Below are 25,570 nucleotides of genomic sequence, written 5' to 3'. Positions count from 1 at the left end.
GGTGCATCAAGCGGCATTAATCTTTTTAAAGGGCCTTTATTAAACAGTGGGTCTCCTAAGCTGTTGTAGCCTATGCTGTGAGTGGATGGGCTGCCAAGAATTATGACGCACCACAATACCCCTGTCATAAGATGTCTAGGAGGGACTCTTGAAAAAGTGTTGCATTGAATTCAAGGTCTGCCCTGCTAGCAAATCATATGCACCCCAATAAGCCTTTGAACCCACATACTGGATGGGCCCCTGAAAACCACTTCACAATATGCATTTTGTACTCCGTACTCCTTGGTTTTACACATTGGCAGGAAGGCAAGCCCTGCTGCATAGTCATATGCACCCCATTACGCCTTGGAATCCACATACTGGATGGGCCCAGGAAAATCCACTTCACAGTATGCATTTTGTACTCCCGTACTTCTTTGTTTTACACATTGGCAGCAAGGCCAGCCCTGCTGCATAGTCAGTCATATGCACCCCATTACGCCTTTGAACCCACATACTGGATGGACCCATGAAAATCTACTCATATTTTTTAATGGTATGCTGGCTCCTTCTTTGCAGAATTATTTACAGGAGAATTTGGCAATTTTATTTGCCATGTTTTTAACACTAAGGTTCAGATACGGCTTTAAAATAGGCTAATACTTGCAATACAATGCAATTTTTTTGCAAACTAAAAAATTCAGGGAATAGTGTGATTGAATAGTGTGAGTGTGTGCACATTTGTATATGTTAACAAGCAAAGGTTAATAAGTACATATAAGGATTACATAAATATAGTGATTATGTATATATGAAGATTAACTACATACAGTATACTTAGATCATCACCAAGAGGCTTTAAAACATCATCCGTCTAGAATATCAGAGAAGCAACACCAAGACAGAGAACTCCTGGGAGATTACCTACACTGCATGGGCATCCCCAATTATGCAGGTATCAGCACACTGTACATGTACAGGTACCCCAGTTTTGGCATCTGTCTTAGTCATGTTTCTCTGGTCTTATATAGTGATTTACACTATGTAGTAACTCTAGTTTCACCCAGACCTTCAAGTGGCCACTTTTCAAGGTTGGATGAAACTGAGATATCATGGAGTCATCAGACGAGGGGCCATACACCCCTAGAAAATAAAAGCCACAAGGATTTAGATCAAACCACCACAGGCATAGTTTCAGTAAACCTTAATGTTTTACAATGACAAACAGCAAAAATATAGAGGCTTAGAACTGTTTGTGAAGTGAATAAACAAACAAACATTTATCAAGATTGTGTCATTATGAGCATTGTCTGTCACATCTGTAAATGTGTTACAAGAAATGCAGCTATATGATTGTCTGAATGCATTCGGTATTCAGTATTTTAATTTTTTTTACAAATCGCCATTTGTATATTCCCCATTTGTACATTTGAGGCAGCCAAAGTTATGGCTCTCAAGGAGAAAAACTAATATAGTGGACAAAGCTATATTTTTAATGAACTACTGACACAAACTAACAGCATTGCTTTATCAAATTTATATGAAGTGTATTGTGTGCAATGTGAGCAACCAGGCAACACAAAAAGGAGCTTTTTTAGGGAGCTCTTTTAGGTACACAAATGTTATGAAGTCTGTGCCAACAAGGATGTGGTTTCACCAATGTGGGGTACCTTTTTAAAAATATACTATTGCCATCACAGCCCTCCTTGCCCAAACTTCACCGGCCTATAACAGTACAAAGCACGTTCACCCTGGTGATCTAGTGGCAGTTAAAAAAGAGACATTGCACGAGACACAGTTAAGAATTAGGCCCAATGTAGTGGTGTGTGTCTCTGAGACTTGTAATGCAGGCCATGATCTGCCAATCAATTCCCCAATAGGGGTTCCTTTTTTAAAAAATAGACTAGTGCCATCGCAGGCCCCTTGCCCAAACTTCACCGGCCTATAACAGTGCAAAGCACATTAACACTGGTGATCTAGTGGCAGTTAAACAAGAGACATTGCAGGAGACAGAGTTAAGAAGAAAGCCTAATGTAGTGGTGTGGGTCACTGAGACTTAAAAGGGAGTGCATGAGCTGCCAAACAATTCCTCAATGGGGTACCTTTTTAAAAATTAGACTAGTGCCATCGCAGGCCCCTTGCCCAAAATTCACCGGCCTATAACAGTAATGAGCACGTTCACCTTGGTCATCTAGTGGCAGTTAAAGGACACATTCCAGGAGACAGACTTAAGAAGTAGGCCCAATGTAATGTCATGCCCAATTCCCCAATGTGGGGTCCTTTTTTAACAAAATAAAAGAGTGCCATCACAGCCCCCTTGCCCAAAATGCACCGTACAGAGCACGTTCACCCTAGTGATCTAGTTGCAGGTAAAGGACACATTGCAGGAGACAGAATGAAGAAGCAGGCCCAATGTAATGTCATGCCCAATTCCCCAACGTGAGGTCCTTTTTTACAAAATAAAAGAGTGCCATCATAGCCCCCTTGCCCAAAATGCACCATACAGAGCAAATTCAACCTGGTCATCCAGTGGCAGTTAAAGGACACATTGCAGGAGACAGAGTTAAGAAGTAGGCCCAATGTAGTGGTGTGTGTCTCTGAGACTTGTAATGCAGTGCATGAGCTGCCAACCAATTCCCCAATGGGGTTACCTTTTTTAAAAATAGACTAGTGCCATCGCAGGCCCCTCGCCCAAAATTCACTGGCCTATAACAGTACTGAACACATTCACCCTGGTCATCTAGTGGCAGTTAAAGGGCACATTGCAGGAGACAGACTTAAGAAGTAGGCCCAGTGTAATGTAATGCCCAATTCCCCAATGTGGGGTCCTGTTTTTACTAAATAAAATAGTGCCTTCACAGCCCCCGTGCCCAAAATTCACCGGCCTATAACAGTACAGAGTATGTTCACCCTAGTCATCTAGTGGTTCTGGATGATGAGGATGACGATAAGGAGGAGGATAACAACAAACAGATCACATCTGGAAGCGTATACCCATGTGTGGTTGTGAAGAGGTGCATGGGAATACACCTCCCCAAAAGAAAGAATGTATTTCAGGTTATGTTTCGCTGTTTTCACTTGGTGGTGTACAGAAGTCTTTCCGAATCCAGCCCTTGTTCATTTTAATAAGAGTCAGCCTGTGTGTAATGACTCTATATAATATGAGATTCACTTTTTGTATTGAAGAACTGAAATAAATTAACTTTTTAATGTTATTCGAAATTTTGTGAGAAGCACCTGTATATATATATATATATATATATATATATATAGAGTATATATATGTATTATATATATAGTATATATATGTATTATATATATATATATATATATATATATATATATATAAATTAAAACTAATGTTAAAAAAGAATATGTATATATTTCCTGCTTTCTCTTTCTCTTTCATGTGCTTCATACATTACGCCCATAATAGGGACATAAAAGTGGGGCATTTTACTGTTTAAGTAAAGGATGAAACTTTCTGAAGACAATGATCAATGTTAACGATGTCATGATTTTTAATGATTTATTACTTGGGTCATTGCTCATTAATTCTTCTAAATTTGTCACAGTTGTTAATAGTAAACTCTGCAACCAATGAGTTAAATGTTTTATGAAGAAAAAAAAGACATGTGAGGTAATAAATATATACAGTATTTCCATTCATTTGAAAAAATTGCAAACAAAAGAAGCAGAAATGATTAACTGCTCAGGCCTCCAAACAAATGCACTGACAGGGTGCAGAAGACCCGATTAATTCATGACTGAGGATTAGTGATGAGCGAGCAGACTCGGATAAGGTGTTAACCCAGCATGCTCGAGTGCTAATCAAACTTTTCGGAGTGCCAGAAAACTTTGCTCGAGATGCCGCGGGGACTCAAACATATTTTTCAGGCACGCCGAAGAAACTCGCTCAATACACGAACATGCTCGGATACTGCATTATCAGAGCACATGCACCCATCACTACTGAGGATATCTTTAGGGTGATTCCACAAGTGCTGTTTCTTAAGGGTTTTTTTTTTCGGTGCCAAAAAATGCTGCATTTTATAGAACCAGTCTAGAGAATGTGATTTCTGAAATGTCAGTGCTTTTTTTTTTTAATCAGTGTTATGTCAAGTCTTTCAGTCTTTGCCCATTCAAGTGAATGATAAAAATGCGCGAAAAAACACAGCACGTATTTGGCATGAGAAAAAAAGCAGCATGCTGTGATTTCAGTCCAAAATTGGGCAGTGCCAGAAAATAGTCACATGCCTTACTGACAACCGAGTTTTTCGGAGACATTACAATTCTGTAGCATATGAAGCTGTAAATGGTCCTGGAAAAGATTAATAGTTGCAGAATAAAATAATGGATTCTACACGGACAGCACAAGAGAGAAAAACTCATCCCACTGTCCTGGATAAGAATGGGACCAATTATTTATAGACAGGTGTGAGCGAACCCAAAATATTGCCAGGCAGCATCTATTTGTGCACAGCCGATCCTTGAAGATTCTATCACAAGATTCCGTGATGACATCACTGGTGCTGCTTGGCCACGATGACATCACTGGTGATGATCAGCCATTATGACATCACTGGTGATTCCCGGCTATTGTGACATCACAGACGACATTCCCTACTTCTACAATGTACACGGAATCACCGGTGCCATTTTTGGTTCCTTAGTGACAGAGAGCAGTTGCAATTTTTCACTATGGCTGAATTACGTCTGAATCATTTTCAAGTACAAGCTTTGTGGGAGATTCTTATCATCAATCACCCTGACATTGAGCTTCTACCACCCGATGGCGTCCTCTGCTTCACTCACCGGCTGGTGGTGCAGCTAGTAAAGGACTGCCTGACCAAAAACCGACAAGGTCAACTAACGTCAGAGTATCTGACTGATTTACGTCACAACATCAAGACATTACTACACCAGGTAAATGGCGGACGCTCCGCACAAAACGTCTCCATAATCATAGATAATAATGGTGGGATGGAAGCTTCTTCTTTCCTCCTATATAGGAGTCCCCAGATATGGAGCCATTGTATCTGCAGAGAGGAGCAGACGTCACATACAATGGCCGCCTCCATTGGGACTTTTCTCATATCATAATTTTTGTTTCTTTTCTTCTTTATAGGCTGAAAATAGATCTCAATATGGAGATTTGGCTTTTATGAAACAACTGGCCGAAAAAGTCCTGTGTGTCCTGGAAGGTCCGGCCCGCTCGTCAGAACGCCCGGTAAGGAGCCATCATCTTCTCTATCACACGTCCTTGTTTTCTGATCTTCTCCAGATCACCGGTCAGGTATCAGAAGACCTGGGGTTAGATCTTACAGGCCTCCCTGTCAGTCCCCGGCAGGCACAGGAGGTTTTATGGCCGCCTGTCTGTGCTGCTCCCTCCTCTGTGAGGACAGTCTGTATTCTGCTGAGGTAGTCACAGCTCAGTGGGGGAAGTCGGTATTTTCCCTTCTTTCTCGCTCTATCAGAGTTTTCCTGCTTGTAAATGCTGCAGCTGAGATAATAGACGTCATTACAGAAATGTTCTGCATACAAGTCCATTATACAGTATATTAATGTGGACTTGTGGAGAGGAGCTGCAGTGTAAAGCAATTCTACCCATTACTGTAATGAATGAGGCACAAGATGTTTCCATGGTGTAAAGAGCGCGGAGAGCGCAGCTCTGGGATATCACGGTGCAGAAAATAAAATCTGACACCGATCGTGAGATTTTTCAATATTACCTCATCTTAATCCACATAAGTGAGAGAAGTTTCTGAGAAAAGTTCTCATGACGGCGCGTGATTTGTCGAGTCACAATTGCTGTATCTGTAAATCTTCCACATATTAATTTTCTATATTATATCTATTAGGAAACACCAGAAGGCGATGACGAAAGTGGGGAGTATGTGACCCCCCCGGAAACCTCTGACCCTGATAGGAGTCAGCCGGAGCCGAGCAGCGATCTGATGACAGGTGAGCCGATCACTACAGGGAATATCCGGAGATTACACGGAGCAGGGAATAATGGCAGATTCACTCTCTGCTCCATGTAATGGGAACCTGGCAGCACATAAATTAGTTATGAGGGGGCACCACGGTCAGTGGGATGCCACCAGGACCTACACAATAATGAACATGCTCAAAGAAAAACAGACTAGGTCCTATATATGGGGATCACCACAATACGAATATGGCATAAATGTGAACACAGCTTTATTGAGTAACACAAAAAAGTGACATAAACACTTACAATTAAAAACATTTAAAAAGCATGATTATGCTATACACAACAGCCCCTAATACGGCAGTAACCCACATAGGACTCGACAGTATAACCTTATATATAGTATGTTCTCACAAAGACCAACCTGGCCATACAGTGATGCATGTAGGCCATAATACCTTGGCACTCCCCTGGATAATATACAATTGTACAAACTATTGATAACAAATGAAAAAGATATGCATATGACAATAGAAAATGTGAAGCTGACACCAACACATAAATCCCTGCACCCTAGGTCCAGAATAAAGGACCAAACCGCACAAACCTGCCTAGCAATAAAAAACACAAAAATGCTGAGAGTAACACAAGGAAAATATAGAGGCCACATATGAAAGAGAGGCAATCAATGTATAGTACCCAAAGGCATGTCCTGCCTAAGCCTGTAGAACCTCTCATGAGAGTCCTAACGTGGGCTACTAAGAGACCCAACGCGTGTCGCCACCACACAGGGTGGCTTCGTCAGGAGACTCTCATGAGAGGTCCTTGTGTTACTCTCTCAGCATTTTTGTGGCGGATTGTGGTTTGCATATTACAAGTGACTGCTCTGCTTGTTAAGGCTAGGTTCACATTGCGTTAATGTGTGCACGCTAACGGACAGCGTTGCACGGCGAAAATGTCGCAATTAACGCCGTGCAACGGGTCCGTTAGCGCACCCATTGACAGCAATGTGAAGTTTCCCTGTAGCGCATCGTTAGCGCGTGCCTTTTTCGGCTCACGCTAACGATGTGCCGTTCTTCTGTGTCGCGCCCCGGACGCTGCTTGCAGCGTCCGCGGCGCGCCCGAGGTCCGTTCCCCGCTCTCGCAGATCGGGGATCTGCAAGAGCGGGGACGTTAACGCGACCCCTAACACGGCCCCTAAATAAATATTGCGTTAGCACAATCCGCTAGCGCTAGCGCTAAACGGATTGCCCTAACGCAATGTGAACCTAGCCTAACAGTCCCTGCTACCTTGTAGTATATTCGTCCATATGCACATCTGTTTTTTATTGCTAGGCAGGTTTGTGCGGTTTGGTCCTTTATTCTGGACCTAGGGTGCAGGAATTTATGTGTTGGTGTCAGCTTCACATTTTCTATTGTCATATGCATGTCTTTTTCATTTGTTATCAATAGTTTGTACAATTGTATATTATCCAGGGGAGTGCCAAGGTATTATGGCCTACATTCATCACTGTATGGCCAGGTTGGTCTTTGTGAGAACATACTATATATAAGGTTATACTGTCGAGTCCTATGTGGGTTACTGCCGTATTAGGGGCTGTTGTGTATAGCATAATCATGCTTTTTAAATGTTTTTAATTGTAAGTGTTTATGTCACTTTTTTGTGTTACTCAATAAAGCTGTGTTCACATTTATGCCATATTCGTATTGTGGTGATCCCCATATATAGGACCTAGTCTGTTTTTCTTTGAACCTGGCAGCACATGTTACATATAGAAGGGGTGGTATGACTGTATAGGACGTTCTCCCCTAATAAAAAGTATTTGTTTACTGAATCCAATGTGCCAGTCAGGAGAAATGTAATGTAGAAGCCATAAGAAATCAGGATGGAAGTGCACTGGGGGCGGGAAGAAGAAATCCGAGTTCAGTGACACCCCCCCAAATCACTCCCAGGATAATTTGCATATGGCTGCTATGCTTCAGCTCTCTGCCCATCACTCACATGTGCAGCGAGGGTGGGGGGGCTCCGCATTCATATGATGATTGGGGGTCCTGCACCATTTACATTACATTTATCTGTGGATGCTCCGTACGTTCTCATATGTAGAATCCTCATATAACGAGGATTAATCCCATTTACAGATGTCTTGTCATTTCTCCATTATATTGCGGGATTATGTATGTAGGATTGATATCGTCTAATACATTTTATTTCTTCATCACTATTTTAGAACCATCAGCGCTGGCGAATCCCGACAGTGGAAACTGTGAGATCCCGGAGATCCAAGAATCTGCCGGTGTAAGTATCATAGAGATATAGGGGTGTCTGTGTATCACCACATCATGGGGTGTGAGTGACCCGTCCAGTGTTATCCCCCATATAATCATGGGACGGCTCTGTTCTAAGTGTAGGTGACACTATGGGGTTAGATAATAGCATTTATATTAACCCCTTTCTGCCAGCTGACGGAATAGTACGTCAGCTGGCAGATCCCCTGCTTTGAGGTGGGCTTCGGCGGTGAGCCCACCTCAAAGCCGCGATATGTCAGCTGTTTTGTACAGCTGACATGTGCGCGCAATGAGCGCGAACGGAATCGCGATCCGCTCGCGCCCATTAACTAGTTAAATGCCGCCGTCAAGCGCTCCCGGCAGCGCGGCCGGAAGTGCCCCCACCGCTGACCCCCGTCACATGATCCTTGAGACCTCTATGGTTGTTGATGGCCGATTGCTTTGAGCGCCACCCTGTGGTCGGCGTTCAAAGTACACCTGGATTTCTGCTACATAGAGGTGATCTGTATTTCACCTCTATGTAGCAGAGCCAATTGAATTGTGCATGCTTCTAGCCTCCTATGGAGGCTATTGAAGCATGCCAAAATTTAAAAAAAGTGTTTAAAAATATAAAAAAAGTAAAAAATATAAAAAAGTTGTTTTTTTTTTTGCAAAATTTGGAATTTTTTTCCACCACTTAGATAAAAAATAACCTAGACATGTTAGGTGTCTGTGAACTCGTAATGACCTGGAGAACCATAATGGCAGGTCAGTTTTAGCATTTGATGAGCCTAGCAAATAAGCCAAACAAAAAACAATTGTTTGCAATTTCATCACACTTGGAATTTTTTTCCCGTTTTCTGTTACACGGCATGGTAAAACCAATGGTATCATTCAAAAGTACATCTCGTCCCGCAAAAAATAAGCCCTCACATGGCCATATTGACAAAAAAGTAAAAAAGTTATGGCTCTGGGAAGGAGGAGAGCGAAAAACGAAAACGAAAAAATGGAAAAGTTCCGGGGGTGAAGGGGTTAAATGGAATCTGTCACAATGTTTATGCTGAAGCATAATGTAGGGACACAGACCCTGATTCCAGTGATATTTCACTTACTTTACTGAGGGCAGCAGATGTGATAATATCCCTGTTTTCTCTGCTGCAGATCTAGCAGAGCTCTGAATCCTGAGCCTTGTATAACACCGCCCACACCACTGATTGGAAGCTTTCTGTGTACACTGTGCATAGGCAGAAAACTGCTATTCAGTGGTGGTGGTGGGTATACAGAGCAATAGGACTACATGACACGAGACACATAGTCCTAGTGATAATCTCCTGCTGATCAAATACTGATTTTATTAAAACAACAACACAAAGCCTAGTAAGTAACACATTGCTGGAATCAGGGTCTCTGCTCCTAAATCATAACTGCTCCCAGATTACATAGCACAAACCTGATGATAGATTCCCTGTAGGTTCTCCCCTGTGTGATCTCCCGTTTTAGCCAGCACATTACAATAATACTGGTGAATAGAGGATCCCCCTTATATTACATCCATGCATCTGGCTTGTATCGTCCCCTAAGTCGGATCAGTGTAAATCAGCGGGGACATAATACAGGAATAGAAGTTTTTACCTCCTGAGATGTTTTCCTGCAGCTTCTATATCTTATATCTTAGTATTTTCTCTTATTCTTTTCTAGGACTTGATCAGATCATTGATCCCGGCAGGAGAGCCGCGTATGAGCGACTATGAGACATCTAAACTGATCAGCAGTGGAACTTTTGGGTGAGATTTCTGTTCCCATAGTCCCCATTTCTCAGGGTTCCCTATGACAATGCTTCTGCCTCTGTGCTCTGCCATTCAGTGTTGTCATAGGGAAACGATCTGAGTCCACATCACTGTCCACATCTAATGTCACTATTCATCTCCGTTATATAATCTGAGCGAACTGATCTGTAACAAATCAGTCTGTAAGGAAAGGGATGACATAATACATTACACTTACAACAATTGGAGCATTTTCAATTTAAACCAATTTTTATTTGGACTGAATCGTATCTACTGGTCGGTTATAGCGAATCTGCCCAAGATGAATTTCTGTAGATTCTCTCATCTATAATGTGACCTGGGTGAGGGTCTGGCAGACGGGGCATTGTGCAGACCTCCCATCATCTATGTGGAGCTCTTTTATGTATTTCTAGATGTGGATTTCTAGTGATGGCCGGACTGCTGGTATTAAACATTAGTACAGAAGATCATGTAATGACTTGTATATACAGACTGTTTATACGGGTTCATTATAAACCATGGATTCTCTTTCTCTCCAGGTCTGTCTACTTAGTGCACCATAAAGCCTCTCAAAAGATCTTTGCAATGAAGAAATTGGCCAAGCGGAACCTGGATACTCCACAGAGAGTGGGAAGGGCCTATCTGGAGAGGGACATCCTAACATTCGCAGATTGTCCCTTTGTGGTCTCCATGCTCTGCTCCTTCCCTACTAGATCTCACCTGTGTATGGTCATGGAGTATGTAGGAGGTAGGACACGTATATTGTATTATATTCACCCCATGCCCATACCTCCCAACCGTCCCGGATCACGCGGGACTGTCCTGATTTTGACAGTCAGCCCCGGGATCCCGGGAGGGACATTAGTTGTCCCGCACTACGTGCCTAGGGCGGGGACAATGCAGGGGGTGGCACCTGAGTAACTTAGGTTTGTGGCTGTTTTTTTTTTTTCATAAAAGCAGGGTGGGTCACCTCCCGAGCGACCCTGCCCCCCCTTCCCCCTCCCCGCCCCCTGTGCGGCGCTGCGCTGCCATGCTGAGGCAGAGAGCCAGCAGCAATCAACATGAAAGGTCAGCAACTCACTACCTCCTGTGTGTGCACGGAGCTCTGGCTTCTCCTGCTCTTACCTAGTATCCCCGCACAGAGAAGGAGAGACGGGGAGGTGCCGGGACAGTGCAGAGCTGTGAGCAGCAGGAGAAACTGAAGAGCTGCACATGGACAGATCAGCCGCCCCTGCACCACAGAGGAGAGTGTGTGTGTGTGTGTGTGTGATGCTGCTGCTGCATGTGTGTGTGTGTGTGTGTGAGATGCTGCATGTGTGTGTGTGTGAGATGCTGCATGTCTGTGTGTGAGATGCTGCATGTGTGTCATGTGTGTATGAGGTATCTGGTGTGTATGTGATGGCTGCGTGTGTGTGATGGGTGTGTGTGTGTGTAATGGCTGCGTGTGTGTGATGGCTGCGTGTGTGTGTGATGGCTGCCTGTGTGTGATGGCTGCGTGTGCGTGTGATGGCTGCGTGGGTGTGTGATGGCTGCGTGTGTGTGTGTGATGGCTGCGTGTGTGTGTGTGATGGCTGCGTGTGTGTGATGGCTGTGTGTGTGATGCATTTGTGTCAAAGCTGCATGTGTTTGTGAGCTGCGTTTGTGATGCTGCGTGTGTATGTGTGATACTGCATGTGTGTGTGATGCTGCATGTGTGTGAGGTGTGTGTGAGCCGTGTGTGTGAGCGTGTGTGTGAGCTGCGTGCCTGTATGTCATTATACAGTATGGAGAACTGTGACCATTATACAGTATGCAGCATCATGTGCGGTCATTATACAGTATGGAGCATCATGTGCAGTCATTATACAGTATGGAGCATCATGTGCAGTCATTAGACAGTATGGAGCATCATGTGCGGTCATTATACAGTATGGAGCATCATGTGCGGTCATTATACAGTATGCAGCATCATGTGCGGTCATTAAACAGTATAGAGCATCATGTGCAGTCATTATACAGTATGCAGCATCATGTGCGGTCATCATACAGTATGGAGCATCATGTGCAGCCAGTATACAGTATTGAGCATCATGTGCGGTCATTATACAGTATGCAGCATCATGTGCGGTCATCATACAGTATGGAGCATCATGTGCAGCCAGTATACAGTATGGAGCATCATGTGCGGTCATTATACAGTATGCAGCATCATGTGCGGTCATTATACAGTATGGAGCATCATGTGCGGTCATTATACAGTATGGAGCATCATGTGCGGCCAGTGTACATTATGGAGCATCATGTGCGGCCAGTATACAGTAAGGAGCATCATGTGTGGTCATTATACAATATGCAACATCATGTGCGGTCATTATACAGTATGGAGCATCATGTGTGGTCATTATACAGTATGGAGCATCATGTGCGGCCTGTATACAGTATGGAGCATCATGTGCGGTCATTATACAGCATGGAGCATCATGTGCGGTCATTAGACAGTATGGAGCATCATGTGTGGTCATTATACAGTATGGAGAATCATGTGGGGCCATTATACAGTATGGAGCATCATGTGCGGTCATTATACAGTATTGAGCATCATGTGCGGTCATTAGACAGTATGGAGCATCATGTGTGGTCATTATACAGTATGGAGAATCATGTGTGGTCATTATACAGTATGGAGAATCATGTGGGGCCATTATACAGTATGGAGCATCATGTGCGGTCATTATACAGTATGGAGCATCATGTGCGGTTATTATACAGTAGGCAGCCTCATGTGTGGTCATTATACAGTATGGAGCGTCATGTGTGGCCATTATACAGTATGGGGCATCATGTGTGGTCATTATACAGTATGGAGCACTGTGTGGCCATATTTTTTTGTTTATAATTATTGTATATGAAACAGTGTGATCAGCAGTGCTAAATGGGTGCGGTTGGGAAGTGGATATGGGTGTGACTAATTATGAATGGGTGTGGTCAGAGGTGTGGCCTAAAATTTGCTGCGGCGCGCTTCGCTGCGTGTGTGTGATGGGTGTGTGTGTGTGATGGCTGCGTGTGTGTGATGGCTGCGTGTGTGTGATGGCTGCGGGTGTGTGTGATGGCTGCGTGTGTGTGTGATGGCTGCGTGTGTGTGTGTGATGGCTGCCTGCGTGTGTGTGTGTGTGATGGCTGCGTGTGTGTGTGTGATGGCTGCGTGTGTGATGCATTTGTGTCAAAGCTGCATGTGTTTGTGAGCTGCGTTTGTGATGCTGCGTGTGTATGTGTGATACTGCATGTGTGTGTGATGTTGCATGTGTGTGAGGTGTGTGTGAGCCGTGTGTGTGAGCTGTGTGCCTGTATGTCATTATACAGTATGGAGAACTGTGGCCATTATACAGTATGCAGCATCATGTGCGGTCATTAGACAGTATGGAGCATCATGTGCGGTCATTATACAGTATGGAGCATCATGTGCAGTCATTATACAGTATGGAGCATCATGTGCGGTCATTAGACAGTATGGAGCATCATGTGCGGTCATTATACAGTATGGAGCATCATGTGCGGTCATTATACAGTATGCAGCATCATGTGTGGTCATTATACAGTATGGAGCATCATGTGCAGTCATTGTACAGTATGCAGCATCATGTGCGGTCATTATACAGTATGGAGCATCATGTGCAGCCAGTATACAGTATGGAGCATCATGTGAGGTCATTATACAGTATGCAGCATCATGTGCGGTCATTATACAGTATGGAGCATCATGTGCGGTCATTATACAGTATGGAGCATCATGTGCGGCCAGTATACATTATGGAGCATCATGTGCGGCCAGTATACAGTATGGAGCATCATGTGCGGTCATTATACAATATGCAGCATCATGTGCGGTCATTATACAGTATGGAGCATCATGTGCGGTCATTATACAGTATGGAGCATCATGTGCGGCCAGTATACAGTATGGAGCATCATGTGCGGTCATTATACAGTATGGAGCATCATGTGCAGTCATTAGACAGTATGGAGCATCATGTGTGGTCATTATACAGTATGGAGAATCATGTGGGGCCATTATACAGTATGGAGCATCATGTGCGGTCATTATACAGTATTGAGCATCATGTGCGGTCATTAGACAGTATGGAGCATCATGTGTGGTCATTATACAGTATGGAGAATCATGTGTGGTTATTATACAGTATGGAGCATCATGTGGGGCCATTATACAGTATGGAGCATCATGTGCGGTCATTATACAGTATGGAGCATCATGTGCGGTCATTATACAGTAGGCAGCCTCATGTGTGGTCATTATACAGTATGGGGCATCATGTGCGGTCATTATACAGTATGGAGCATCATGTGCGGCCATTATACAGTATGCATGCGGTCATTATACAGTATGGAGCGTCATGTGTGGCCATTATACAGTATGGGGCATCATGTGTGGTCATTATACAGTATGGAGCACTGTGTGGCCATATTTTTTTGTTTATAATTATTGTATATGAAACAGTGTGATCAGCATTGCTAAATGGGTGTGGTTAGGACGTGGATATGGGTGTGACTAATTATGAATGGGTGTGGTCAGAGGCGCGGCCTAAAATTTGCCTCACTTCTCACTGTACATCATGGTGATCTGCTGTATAAACCCCTCACCGGTCTTATTTCCTTTCTTCTATAGGTGGAGACTGTGAGACCCTTTTAAGCACCATGGGTCCTTTCTCTGTCCCCTTGGCCCGCATGTACTTTGCAGAAGCGGTTCTTGGTGTGGAATACCTGCATAGTTACGGTGTGGTGCACAGAGACCTGAAGCCGGAAAAGTAAGTGCCCCTTACAGTAATAAAGAGGGAAAGTCATCATTTATTATCTCATGGTCTATGAAGCTAAAATCATCTTCTCTTTCACAGCCTCCTGATAACATCTACTGGACATATTAAAATTACCGACTTTGGACTTTCAAAGCTTGGTGCCATGATACCAAACACCAATACCTACAAGCGCTCAGCAGAGGACATCTCCAGAGAGTTCCTGGACTGCGAGGTCAGCATTACCTACAAGAACTTGTTCTATACAAATCTTATAATTTTATTTTCTCTTCCCATTTTTAGAGAACTTTTCCAATGATTTTTTTGTATTTCTGTAATTCTGTTTTTATGTCAAGAACTTGTGATAATCGTTTAATCGATTCTCATCCTATTTTCTGTTGGTTTCCAGACAAGTGGCACCCCTGATTACAAAGCCCCTGAGGTCATCCTAAAGCAAGGCTATGGAAGACCTGTTGACTGGTGGGCAATGGGCATCATATTATATGAATTTTTCCAGGGATATGCACCATTTGATGAAGATTCCCTATCTGAGCTTTATGAAAATGTGGTCACTGGTAAGTAGAATAATCTGATCATTACTTTTACTGGTTCTCTTAGTTTAGTTACTTCCTTTGCTTTATCTTACAGTCCAGTAAAGAGGTTTTATGTTCTGTAATTTTCTATATAACAGGAGACATAATTTGGGATAGTCATCAAACTACTCCACCCGATGCTCAGGACCTCATCACTCAGCTGCTCAGAACAAATCCTGTGGATAGACTTGGGACAGGTAACAGATACAATAATTAATATTCCCTTATTACCCTGAGGACATATCACTCATGTCCATGATGATCATTACTTCTCTATCAGCTTCTCCATTTATAGTTCTCCATACTAAGATTTTCAGTCTATTTTCTACATGTCTGCTCAGTTGTGTAATTAGCTCAAAGTAAGATAAACTGTTCCGATATGAAGCTGTCTCTGACAATGTCCGCATCACTTTTGTATTCCTTTATCCAGGAGGAGCATTTGAGATCAAGGGTCATCCATTTCTTAGTGACTTAGACTTTGATACCCTTCCAAATCAAAAGCCGGTGTACGTTCCTCAGCTTGCATCAGATGTGGACACCAGCTTATTTATCAGTAAGTAGAAGGAGACATCATCTAGACTAAGTGTCTGTTTGTCTCCTCTTCCTTATTTTGTGAAAATCGGTTTCCATTAATAAATGGTGACTGTGTTTTACTGACAAGCTCTAATAACACTTCATTACCTATGCCTTGCAGACCATGCTAATGCAGAAAAAGATCTGGTCTCAGAGGATGAGAAGGCCACAAGTGAGGACAATGAGAACCTTGACTTCAACAATTTTACATCATCTTCGGAAAGGCTTGCTAAAGTAAGTATGTGATTAATAAATCCCAAATATGTATAAAAAGACTTATAAAGGTAGACATACAATTATTTCATATCTTATTTCTTCCGCATGTAGCTCTGTACCACCATTATCAGGATGAAGATTAATGAGAATCCCAAGTCTTCTCCAGATTGTACCCCAGAATCCAGTACAAATATCTCAGAAATGTGAGTAGATTATGGGGCCATTACTGGGAGCTCCAGACTGATATATGTGCAACAGCAAACATAGGACATAAATACCATAATATCAAATGCAGCATCCACCATCCCATGGTTAGAGGTCATTGTGCTTTTGGCCTTAGTAACTGCTGGTGATAACTGCCCATAGTTGTGGATGGTTATGCAATTTTAGTGCTGCTGTCATTATAGAAGAGATGTAGTATACCATGCCAGACATTCTTGGTAGTTGTTTTCCACTCTGTCCTGTAAAAGTTAGTTTTGAGTAGAAGACCTTCCCCACTATGGCAGTCATACGTCCTATTAGGCCTTATAGTTGGTGTTCTTATAGTGAGTCAACCGCTTTTATACTGTGTTTATTTGTGATTTATATGTTTTTCTTCTTCCAAACAGGCAAAAAGATTCTGTTTCTGTAAATGACAGAGACGACGCTATTACCATCTTACCATCCTCGTCTTCACTATCAGGTATGTCCATATCTGCAGCACCAACAATGTGGATGTTGACTTCAAGGCTCAAATATTTCCACCTGGTTTATCTGTAATAGGACTCCTATGTTATTCAAGTTTCATGGATCCCAATTGTGAAAACAATAATACTAAAGCAGAAAACATAGTAGCACAAACCACTAAATTTAGACTCCACAAAACAGAGTTTTGACAGACCTAGTATATTAGGGACACTCCATAACTTGCAATAGACCACCAAAAAAGAGCTGGATCACTAGTCCAAGATAAAATGTCAAAATTTATTTATTCAAAAAGTACAAATACCAACATAGGTCAAAAAGACTATAGGTACCGTCACACTCAGCGACGCTGCAGCGATATAGACAACGAGCCGATCGCTGCAACGTCGCTGTTTAGGTCGCTGGGGAGCTGTCACCCAGACAGCTCTCTCCAGCGACCAACGATCGGGGGAACGACTGTCTGAAACTGTCTTCAACGATGCCGAAGTCCCCCTGCAGCACCCGGGTAACCAGGGTAAATATCGGGTTACTAAGCGCAGGGCCGCGCTTAGTAACCCGATATTTACCCTGGTTACCATTGTAAAAGTAAAAAAAAAAAACAGCACATACTCACATTCTGATGTCTGTCACGTCCCCCGGCGTCCAGTGTTACGCCCTGCTGCTCAGAGCTTCCTGCACTGACTGAATGTGTCAGCGCCGGCAGTAAAGCAGAGCACAGCGGTGACGTCACCGCTGTGCTCTGCTACTGCCGGCGCTGACACATTCAGTGCAGGAAGTTCTCGGCAGCAGCGCGTAATCCTGCGGACGCCGGGGGACGTGACAGACATCAGAAGGTGAGTATGTAGTGTTTTTTTTTTACTTTTACAATGGTAACCAGGGTAAATATCAGGTTACTAAGAGCGGCCCTGCACTTAGTAACCCGATGTTTACCCTGGTTACAAGTGAACACATCGCTGTATCGGCGTCACACACGCCGATACAGCAATGACAGCGGGTGATCAAGCGACAAAATAAAGTTCTGGACTTCTAGCTCTGACCAGCGATATCACAGCGGGATCCAGATCGCTGCTGCATGTCAAACACAACGAGATCGCTATCCAGGACGCTGCAACGTCACGGATCGTCGTCGTTCTCGCTGCAAAGTCGCTTAGTGTGAAGGTACCTTAAGGACATTCAATGTAAAACTAAGAACCAGGTGATAATGGAGGGCACAATGAGAACAAAAAAAAAAACAAGCTCATCCATAGATCCACAGCCCCCCCCCAGGAATACCACGCGAAACGCGCGTAGGGGCTGCTCACTGGATCATTATGGGTAAGAACCTGGATCATGTGATTTAATAGTCATTTGCAGTAAATGTATATTATTGGTTGAGTGGGTTATTTACTTTTCACCTGTTTGTTAACTTGTATTTGATTAAGCATACAATATGCCCCTCAGCAACATCATGCTGCACCTACTATATCAGAAACTGCTAAAAGCTCTTGCACTTTACTTCGGGGACTTCTTGTATGAACATATTAACAAATCATCTAGCATGTATTCCTCATATCTACTTCATTTGATCTATGGATGAGCTGGTTCTTTTTGTTCTCATTATGCCCTCCATTATCACCTGGTTCTTACTTTTACAATGAATGGTATTAGTCTTTTTAAAATATATTGGTATTTGTACTTTTTGAATAAATAAATGTTGATATTTTATATTGGACTAGTGCTCCAGGACTTTTCTGGTGTTTCTATGGATCCCAATTATGTTGCCCATGGGCCTATACTGTATCTCTATATCACTAATTTTGTACAATTTTTTTTATGGATTCTGTGAGATATGTTGTAGCGTCCAATAACCTAAATCATCATAAAGAGACATCGTCTCCTATATTAGAATATCGCTCATCAGTGATGCACCATATGGCGGCACACAGGGCGTTTACAGCTCTATTTCAGTGACACATCTAATGCCCCTCAGATGGGATTATTATTATTATTATTTTTTTATATAGCACCTTTAATTCCATGGTGCTGCACATGAGAAAGGGGTTACATACAGAGTTATAGATATCATTTACAGTAAACAGGTTTACAGTGACACACTGGTACAGAGGGGAGAGGACCCTGTCCTTGCGGACTTACATTCTATGTACATTATATAGGACGTATTCTGCCCTATTATGATATAATACCAGAGTATCAGGACTAAAGGAGACAGGACTAGAACAATCCTACTAAATTCAGGAGACAAAGCAGATCCCAATTAAGATATGACATTACTGAGGGGTTTTTTTTTACTTTCTGATCAGAATTTCCAGCTCAGGAGGAAACAAAATCAACAATAAATCTGAGCATAGAAAAAGAAAAATCAGAAAATGGAAAAAAGGGGAAAAACAGACGAGGTAAGTGTGAGAATCAGCTCCATGTTGTGTGATGTCAGTGAGAATCATTCATGTGAAGCCGACGTAATCTGTCAGTGATGGGATTATCACATGTATGATGGCTGACAATGATCCCTGATCTCTGTGTGATAATATTCCTCTGCCGTCCGGCCACAGTGACCGCACAGTAGTATCATGTCATATGGAGTCCCATCACTTACATTATATTTATTCCTCTTCTCATAGGTTCCATCCTCCGCCGGATCTTATCATCCTGCCGGCGCGGATTATCCAGGGCTGCTCGCATATTTGCTTGTTGCCACTGTTGCCCTAGAACCATCTAAAGGACGGGAAACCTAAGCATCCCGCGCCCTGAAGTCCAGCAGATCCACCATCACAGCTGGACCTGTACAGAAGGACCTTCACCAGCTACCTGTGGCCTTCTGACTTACATCTAGACCCGGCCATGTTACGATATCACCCTAGTCACCAGGCTCCGCGGTAATCCTACTGCTCGCCTGACCGGGCTTTTAATGATGATCACCTGGTATCTGACCCCGGCTGACTCCTTGACTATGATTGTGTCTATTGATTCTGTTCCTAGTTTTACCCCTCCTGCATCTTTCTATCCTATTATTAATTAAAATAAATAAATAAATAAATAAACTTTTAGGTTAGGTTACATTTTGTTCCACATTTATCAAACTTAACTATGTATTTTCTTAGCTGATAAAATTCAGTACATATACAGATACTGGCCGGTGGCCGATTCATGCAGCCTTATATGTATATCCTTATTTATTCTAAAGGTGGCCGCACCTTATACTACAAACACTTATTGTAATAATTATAGGGGATAATTCAGGAGACTCTTTGCGTGGAACAAGACAACTACAGGACACAGTTTTATAAGTGGTAAAGTCTATATTATCACACGGTGATTCAAGCAGGTGCAGAGAGAAACTCAAGTCCACAACACTTGGTGCAAATAATAAATGCAGCTTAGCAGTCAATAGGAAACTTCAGAGGTAGATGCAAACAAACAGAAAGTCTATGAAGCACAGTTATTCTTGAGGAAACTTGACACGAATAGATCCTTGACTTAGTCCAGACACAGATAGATATGCTATTAGGCAGTTCAAATCATCTTAGCTCAACCAGGGAGGCCTGGTTAATAGTCTCAGGTTTTGCAGAGCAGAAACAGCTTACATGTCCAGCAAATGCAGATGGAAGTAACACGAGCTGCAGATGAAGGAGGATTACTGAACACTGGTGTATGCAGCAGGAACTCAGAGCAGAGTGGCAGGATCTCCAACACAGGTTCACAGGAGCAGGTGCAGGTGCAAGGCCAGGGAGTAATCAGGAGCTGGATGCAAAGCAGAATAATCTAGCACAGACTGAAGACTGGGGTGGAGTTTTATAGCAGGAAGACAAGTGCACATGAGACCAAAGACGCCATGTTGGAAAAGGGCAGTAATGCACAAAAGGTAAAAAATGTTCAGAGTCCTGACATTACTCCCTCCTTAGAAGCGGCCTCAGGACGATCCTGGACCTGGTTTCTCAGGGAATCTCTGATGAAAACGAGAAATCTTCTGTTGGGCATTGGTGTTTTCCACAGGTTCCCAAGGGTCTTCCTCAGGGGGATATCCCTGCCATCTTATCAGATATTGGAGCCGATTCCTGCGAATCCTGGAATCAATAATTTCCTCCACCACGAATTGTTCTTGCCCATCAATCACCACAGGTTGCAGAGGTGGCACAACACGTCCCTGGAAGGTATTAGGAGATACAGGCTTTAGTAAAGATACATGAAAAACTGGGTGTACCTTCATAGTCCTAGGTAGCTTCAGCCGGCAGGCCACAGAGCTAACGATACCGTTGATCTTGAAAGGGCCAATGAATTTCTGTCCAAATTTTTGTGAAGGAACATTCAACTTCAGATTCTTAGTTGCTAACCACACGGAATCTCCTACCTTGAACATGGGTGCAGGTTTACGGAATCCATCAGCCGTTCTCTTATAACGTTCTTGAGCCGTGGTCAGGGATTCCTTCAGAACCTCCAGCTTTTGTCTCATCACAGTCAGCCTTTCCTCCACTGCTGAAACCGGAGAATTAATTGGAGACCTAGGTAAAATACACGGATGATAACCCAGATTGGCAAAGAAAGGTGTAAATTTAGTGGAGGCGCTCTGAGAATTATTATATGAAAATTCGGCTAACGGCAACAACTCCAACCAATCATCCTGGAGATGGCTGACATAGCATCTTAGATATTGTTCCAGCGTCTGGTTGGTACGCTCAGTCTGACCATTTGTCTGGGGATGGTAAGCGGAAGAGAGACAGACATTAATATTGAGTGCAGAGCAAAACCCCTTCTAGAATCTTGAAGTGAACTGTACTCTGTAAGGAGGTTGCTTTCCCTGCTCCTTGCCTGGAACCACTCAGTCAGACAGCTGGGTTGCTGGGGGGAAGACTTTCTGCCCTGGACAGAGGGGACCAGGGGACTGCTGGGAAAAGAGAGGTGTGGTCAGAAAAGAGCGGGAGAGCAGAGAGAAGGCAGGGCGCCAAAGAGAGGGCAGGCTGCAGCGCCGCGCTCCCCTAAAAGTAGTGCTCCCCGTGAGGGCACTGAGGCTGAGATACCCACCAGAGTGAAGGCTGGATGTGGGGGTGTAGATTTGGAAGCCTCCAGAATCAGAGACAGTGACTGTGCAGCCATACCTCCCAACCGTCCCGATTTCAGCGGGACAGTCCCGCTTTGGCACCGGGGTCCCGCTGTCCCGCTTCGGGCATTTAAAATCCCGAATTTGCGGCCGCCGGTGAAGCCCCGCCCACTTCCGGGACGTAGAGAGAGCCTGTTTTTTTTTTTTTTTTATAAAAGCTGCCTCCTGACCGCCCGCGCAACACCCCCCCCCCCTCCCGCCCCCTGTGCGGCGCTGCCACGCTGAAGGAGAGAGCCTGCAGCAATCAAGAAGAAAGGTCAGCGATTCACTACCTCTGGCTGTGTGTGCACGGAGCTCCGGCTTCTGCTCTTAGCTGCTATCCCGGCAGAGAAGGAGAGACGGGGGAGGTGCCGGGATAGTGCAGAGCTGTGAGCAGGAGACTGAAGACTTCAGCAGAGAGCTGCACATGGACATCAGCCGCCCCTGCATCACAGAGGAGATTGTGTGTGTGTGATGTGTGTGATGGCTGCGTGTGTGTGTGTGATGGCTGCGTGTGTGTGTGATGGCTGGGTGTGTGTGTGTGATGGCTGTGTGTGTGTGATGGCTGTGTGTGTGTGATGGCTGTGTGTGTGTGATGGCTGTGTGTGTGTGATGGCTGCGTGTGTGTGTGTGTGATGGCTGCGTGTGTGTGTGTGATGGCTGTGTGTGTGTGATGGCTGTGTGTGTGTGATGGCTGCGTGTGTGTGTGATGGCTGTGTGTGTGTGATGGCTGCGTGTGTGTGATGGCTGCGTGTGTGTGTGTGTGATGGCTGCGTGTGTGTGTGTGTGATGGCTGCGTGTGTGTGTGTGTGATGGCTGCGTGTGTGTGTGTGATGGCTGCGTGTGTGTGTGTGATGGCTGCGTGTGTGTGTGATGGCTGCGTGTGTGTGTGATGGCTGCGTGTGTGTGTGTGTGATGGCTGTGTGTGTGTGATGGCTGCGTGTGTGTGTGATGGCTGCGTGTGTGTGTGTGTGATGGCTGCGTGTGTGTGTGTGATGGCTGCGTGTGTGTGTGTGATGGCTGGGTGTGTGTGTGATGGCTGTGTGTGTGTGTGATGGCTGCGTGTGTGTGTGTGATGGCTGCGTGTGTGTGTGTGATGGCTGCGTGTGTGTGTGTGTGATGGCTGCGTGTGTGTGTGATGGCTGTGTGTGTGTGATGGCTGCGTGTGTGATGGCTGCATGTGTGATGGCTGCGCGTGTGTGTGTGTGTGATGGCTGTGTGTGTGTGTGTGATGGCTGTGTGTGTGTGTGATGGCTGCGTGTGTGTGTGATGGCTGCGTGTGTGTGATGGCTGCGTGTGTGTGATGGCTGCGTGTGTGTGATGGCTGCGTGTGTGTGATGGCTGCGTGTGTGTGATGGCTGCGTGTGTGTGTGTGTGTGTGATGGCTGCGTGTGTGTGTGTGTGTGTGATGGCTGCGTGTGTGTGTGATGTCTGCGTGTGTGTGTGATGGCTGCATGTGTGTGTGATGGCTGCGTGTGTGTGTGTGTGTGATGGCTGCGTGTGTGTGTGTGATGGCTGCGTGTGTGTGTGTGATGGCTGCGTGTGTGTGTGATGGCTGCGTGTGTGATGCATTTGTGTCAAAGCTGCATGTGTTTGTGAGCTGCGTGCGTGTGAGCTGCGTGCCTGTGTGTGAGCTGCGTGCCTGTATGTCATTATACAGTATGGAGCATCATGTGTGGTCATTATACAATATGGAGCATCATGTGCGGTCATTATACAGTATGGAGCATCATGTGCGGTCATTAGACAGTATGGAGCATCATGTGCGGCCATTATACAGTATGGAGCATCATGTGCGGTCATTATACAGTATGGAGCATCATGTGCGGTCATTATACAGTATGGAGCATCATGTGCGGTCATTATACAGTCTGGAGCATCATGTGCGGTCATTATACAGTCTGGAGCATCATGTGCGGTCATTATACAGTCTGGAGCATCATGTGCGGTCATTATACAGTCTGGAGCATCATGTGCGGTCATTATACAGTCTGGAGCATCATGTGCGGTCATTATACAGTCTGGAGCATCATGTGCGGTCATTATACAGTATGGAGCATCATTTGCGGTCATACAGTATGGAGCATCATGTGCGGTCATTATACAGTATGGAGCATCATGTGTGTTCATTATACAGTATGGAGCATCATGTGCGGTCATACAGTATGGAGCATCATGTGCGGTCATTATACACTATGGAGCATCATGTGCGGTCATACAGTATGGAGCATCATGTGTGTTCATTATACAGTATGGAGCGTCATGTGTGTTCATTATATATTATGGAGCGTCATGTGTGGTCATTATATATTATGGAGCGTCATGTGTGGTCATCGTACAGTATGGAGCATCATGTGTGGCCATTATACAGTATGGGGCACTGGGTGGCCATATTTTTTTGTTTATAATTATTGTATATGAAACAGTGTGATCGGCAGTGCTAAATGGGTGTGGTTGGGATGTGGATATGGGTGTGACTAATTATGAATGGGTGTGGTCAGAGGCGTGGCCTAAAATTTGCCGCGGCGCGCGAAGCGCGCCGCAAACTTTGTCCCTCTTTCCCATCTTCAAAAGTTGGGAGGTATGGTGCAGCTCTGGTGACCGCAGTGACAAGCAAAGAATTCCTGGTGACCGCAGTGACAAGCAAAGAATCCCTGAGTGTGATAAGTAACTACCCAGAGTGTGTGTGACAGCGTTAATACAGGGACACTGTCAGCCTGGTGCATAGAGGCTGTTGCAACAGCAACGAGACTGTGCTATTTCCTGGTTTCACTTTCACTTTGCGAAGAACAGATTGCAGAGAGACTTAACCCCGGACTTTCCAGGAAACACAGAAGAGACTTCAGGATCTCAAGCCCTGCTGGTGACTGTATCCACATTGGGAAAAGGACCCTCCAGTCAGGACCTCCCTGGGCTGATAAGTTACAAGAACACTCGTTAACCCTTTGATTCCGCTTAACTGTTTACTGTTTTACTTGACTCTATTAACCCCGTTTACTCCCTGCGAGGAGAATTTTACCCCTGTTAATAAATCCCCTTCAACAGTTGGTCTGTCTGTTCCGTGGTGACATACGCAACCCTGCACTCTATTACACTTGGCGTAGTCGGCAGGATGTCACACGGTAGCACGGAAGGGGCAGACCAAGCAGTTGAGGGAGGCCCCAGGTCTAGCATCTCCCTGGGAGCAATGTTAGCTAACTTGCCAAAATTTTCAGGGAGTAATGTCATGTTGTGGGGTTGGACGGAGCGCATCCGAGGGATGATGTGGATGCATCCTATGACACAAGCTCTGCAGGCGGAAATAGCTGTGATGGCCCTAGAGGGGGATGCACGGGACTCTGTTATGCTCAGACCCCCCCAGGCGAGAGATACCCTGGACAAAGTATTACGTATACTTGAGGAGACGCATGGGGACCCCACTGACGTAAGGGAGCTGTGTATGCGACTGTTCCGCTGGGTACAAAGAGAGGGGGAGACCGTGACGCAATATATGAACGCACTGCAGGAGCTTCAGACTGCCATTATACGGAAGGACGGCATAGGTGTGGGGCCAATTGACGTTGTACTGTGAGACCAACTGGTGACAGGCTTGCGAGATGTATTGATGAAACAGGCCCTGCGAGAGCGCATGCGTGTAAAGCCAGACATGACTTTCTCTGAGGTCGGGAGTGAGGCACGCG

At 44.6% G+C, this 25,570-nt stretch overlaps 1 protein-coding gene across 2 annotated transcripts in view; it reads left to right on the top strand.

Annotated features, from left to right (window-relative positions):
- The window catches only part of LOC143793265 (microtubule-associated serine/threonine-protein kinase 4-like), a 62,621-nt gene extending 42,778 nt beyond the window's left edge, over positions 1–19,843 (top strand). The window contains exons 1-16 of one of the 2 annotated variants that reach the window (XM_077280084.1): positions 4,658–4,905; positions 5,108–5,209; positions 5,841–5,943; positions 8,146–8,213; positions 9,881–9,966; positions 10,509–10,717; positions 14,630–14,768; positions 14,856–14,988; positions 15,163–15,328; positions 15,445–15,543; positions 15,777–15,899; positions 16,041–16,153; positions 16,247–16,338; positions 16,744–16,817; positions 19,120–19,212; positions 19,438–19,843. In XM_077280084.1, coding sequence (XP_077136199.1) covers positions 4,681–4,905; positions 5,108–5,209; positions 5,841–5,943; positions 8,146–8,213; positions 9,881–9,966; positions 10,509–10,717; positions 14,630–14,768; positions 14,856–14,988; positions 15,163–15,328; positions 15,445–15,543; positions 15,777–15,899; positions 16,041–16,153; positions 16,247–16,338; positions 16,744–16,817; positions 19,120–19,212; positions 19,438–19,535 — 1,923 coding nt within the window. In that variant the 5' untranslated portion in view covers positions 4,658–4,680 and the 3' untranslated portion in view covers positions 19,536–19,843. Of the gene's footprint in view, positions 1–4,657; positions 4,906–5,107; positions 5,210–5,840; positions 5,944–8,145; positions 8,214–9,880; positions 9,967–10,508; positions 10,718–14,629; positions 14,769–14,855; positions 14,989–15,162; positions 15,329–15,444; positions 15,544–15,776; positions 15,900–16,040; positions 16,154–16,246; positions 16,339–16,743; positions 16,818–19,119; positions 19,213–19,437 lie in introns of those variants that run through there. The other variant, XM_077280085.1, reaches the window with a different exon arrangement.
- Positions 19,844–25,570: the final 5,727 nt, after the last annotated feature.

Source organism: Ranitomeya variabilis, chromosome 1, assembly GCF_051348905.1.
Source record: "Ranitomeya variabilis isolate aRanVar5 chromosome 1, aRanVar5.hap1, whole genome shotgun sequence".
Lineage (NCBI taxonomy): Eukaryota > Metazoa > Chordata > Amphibia > Anura > Dendrobatidae > Ranitomeya > Ranitomeya variabilis.
Note: the sequence above shows the minus strand (reverse complement) of the source record. Positions and strands in the feature narration are given on the sequence as shown.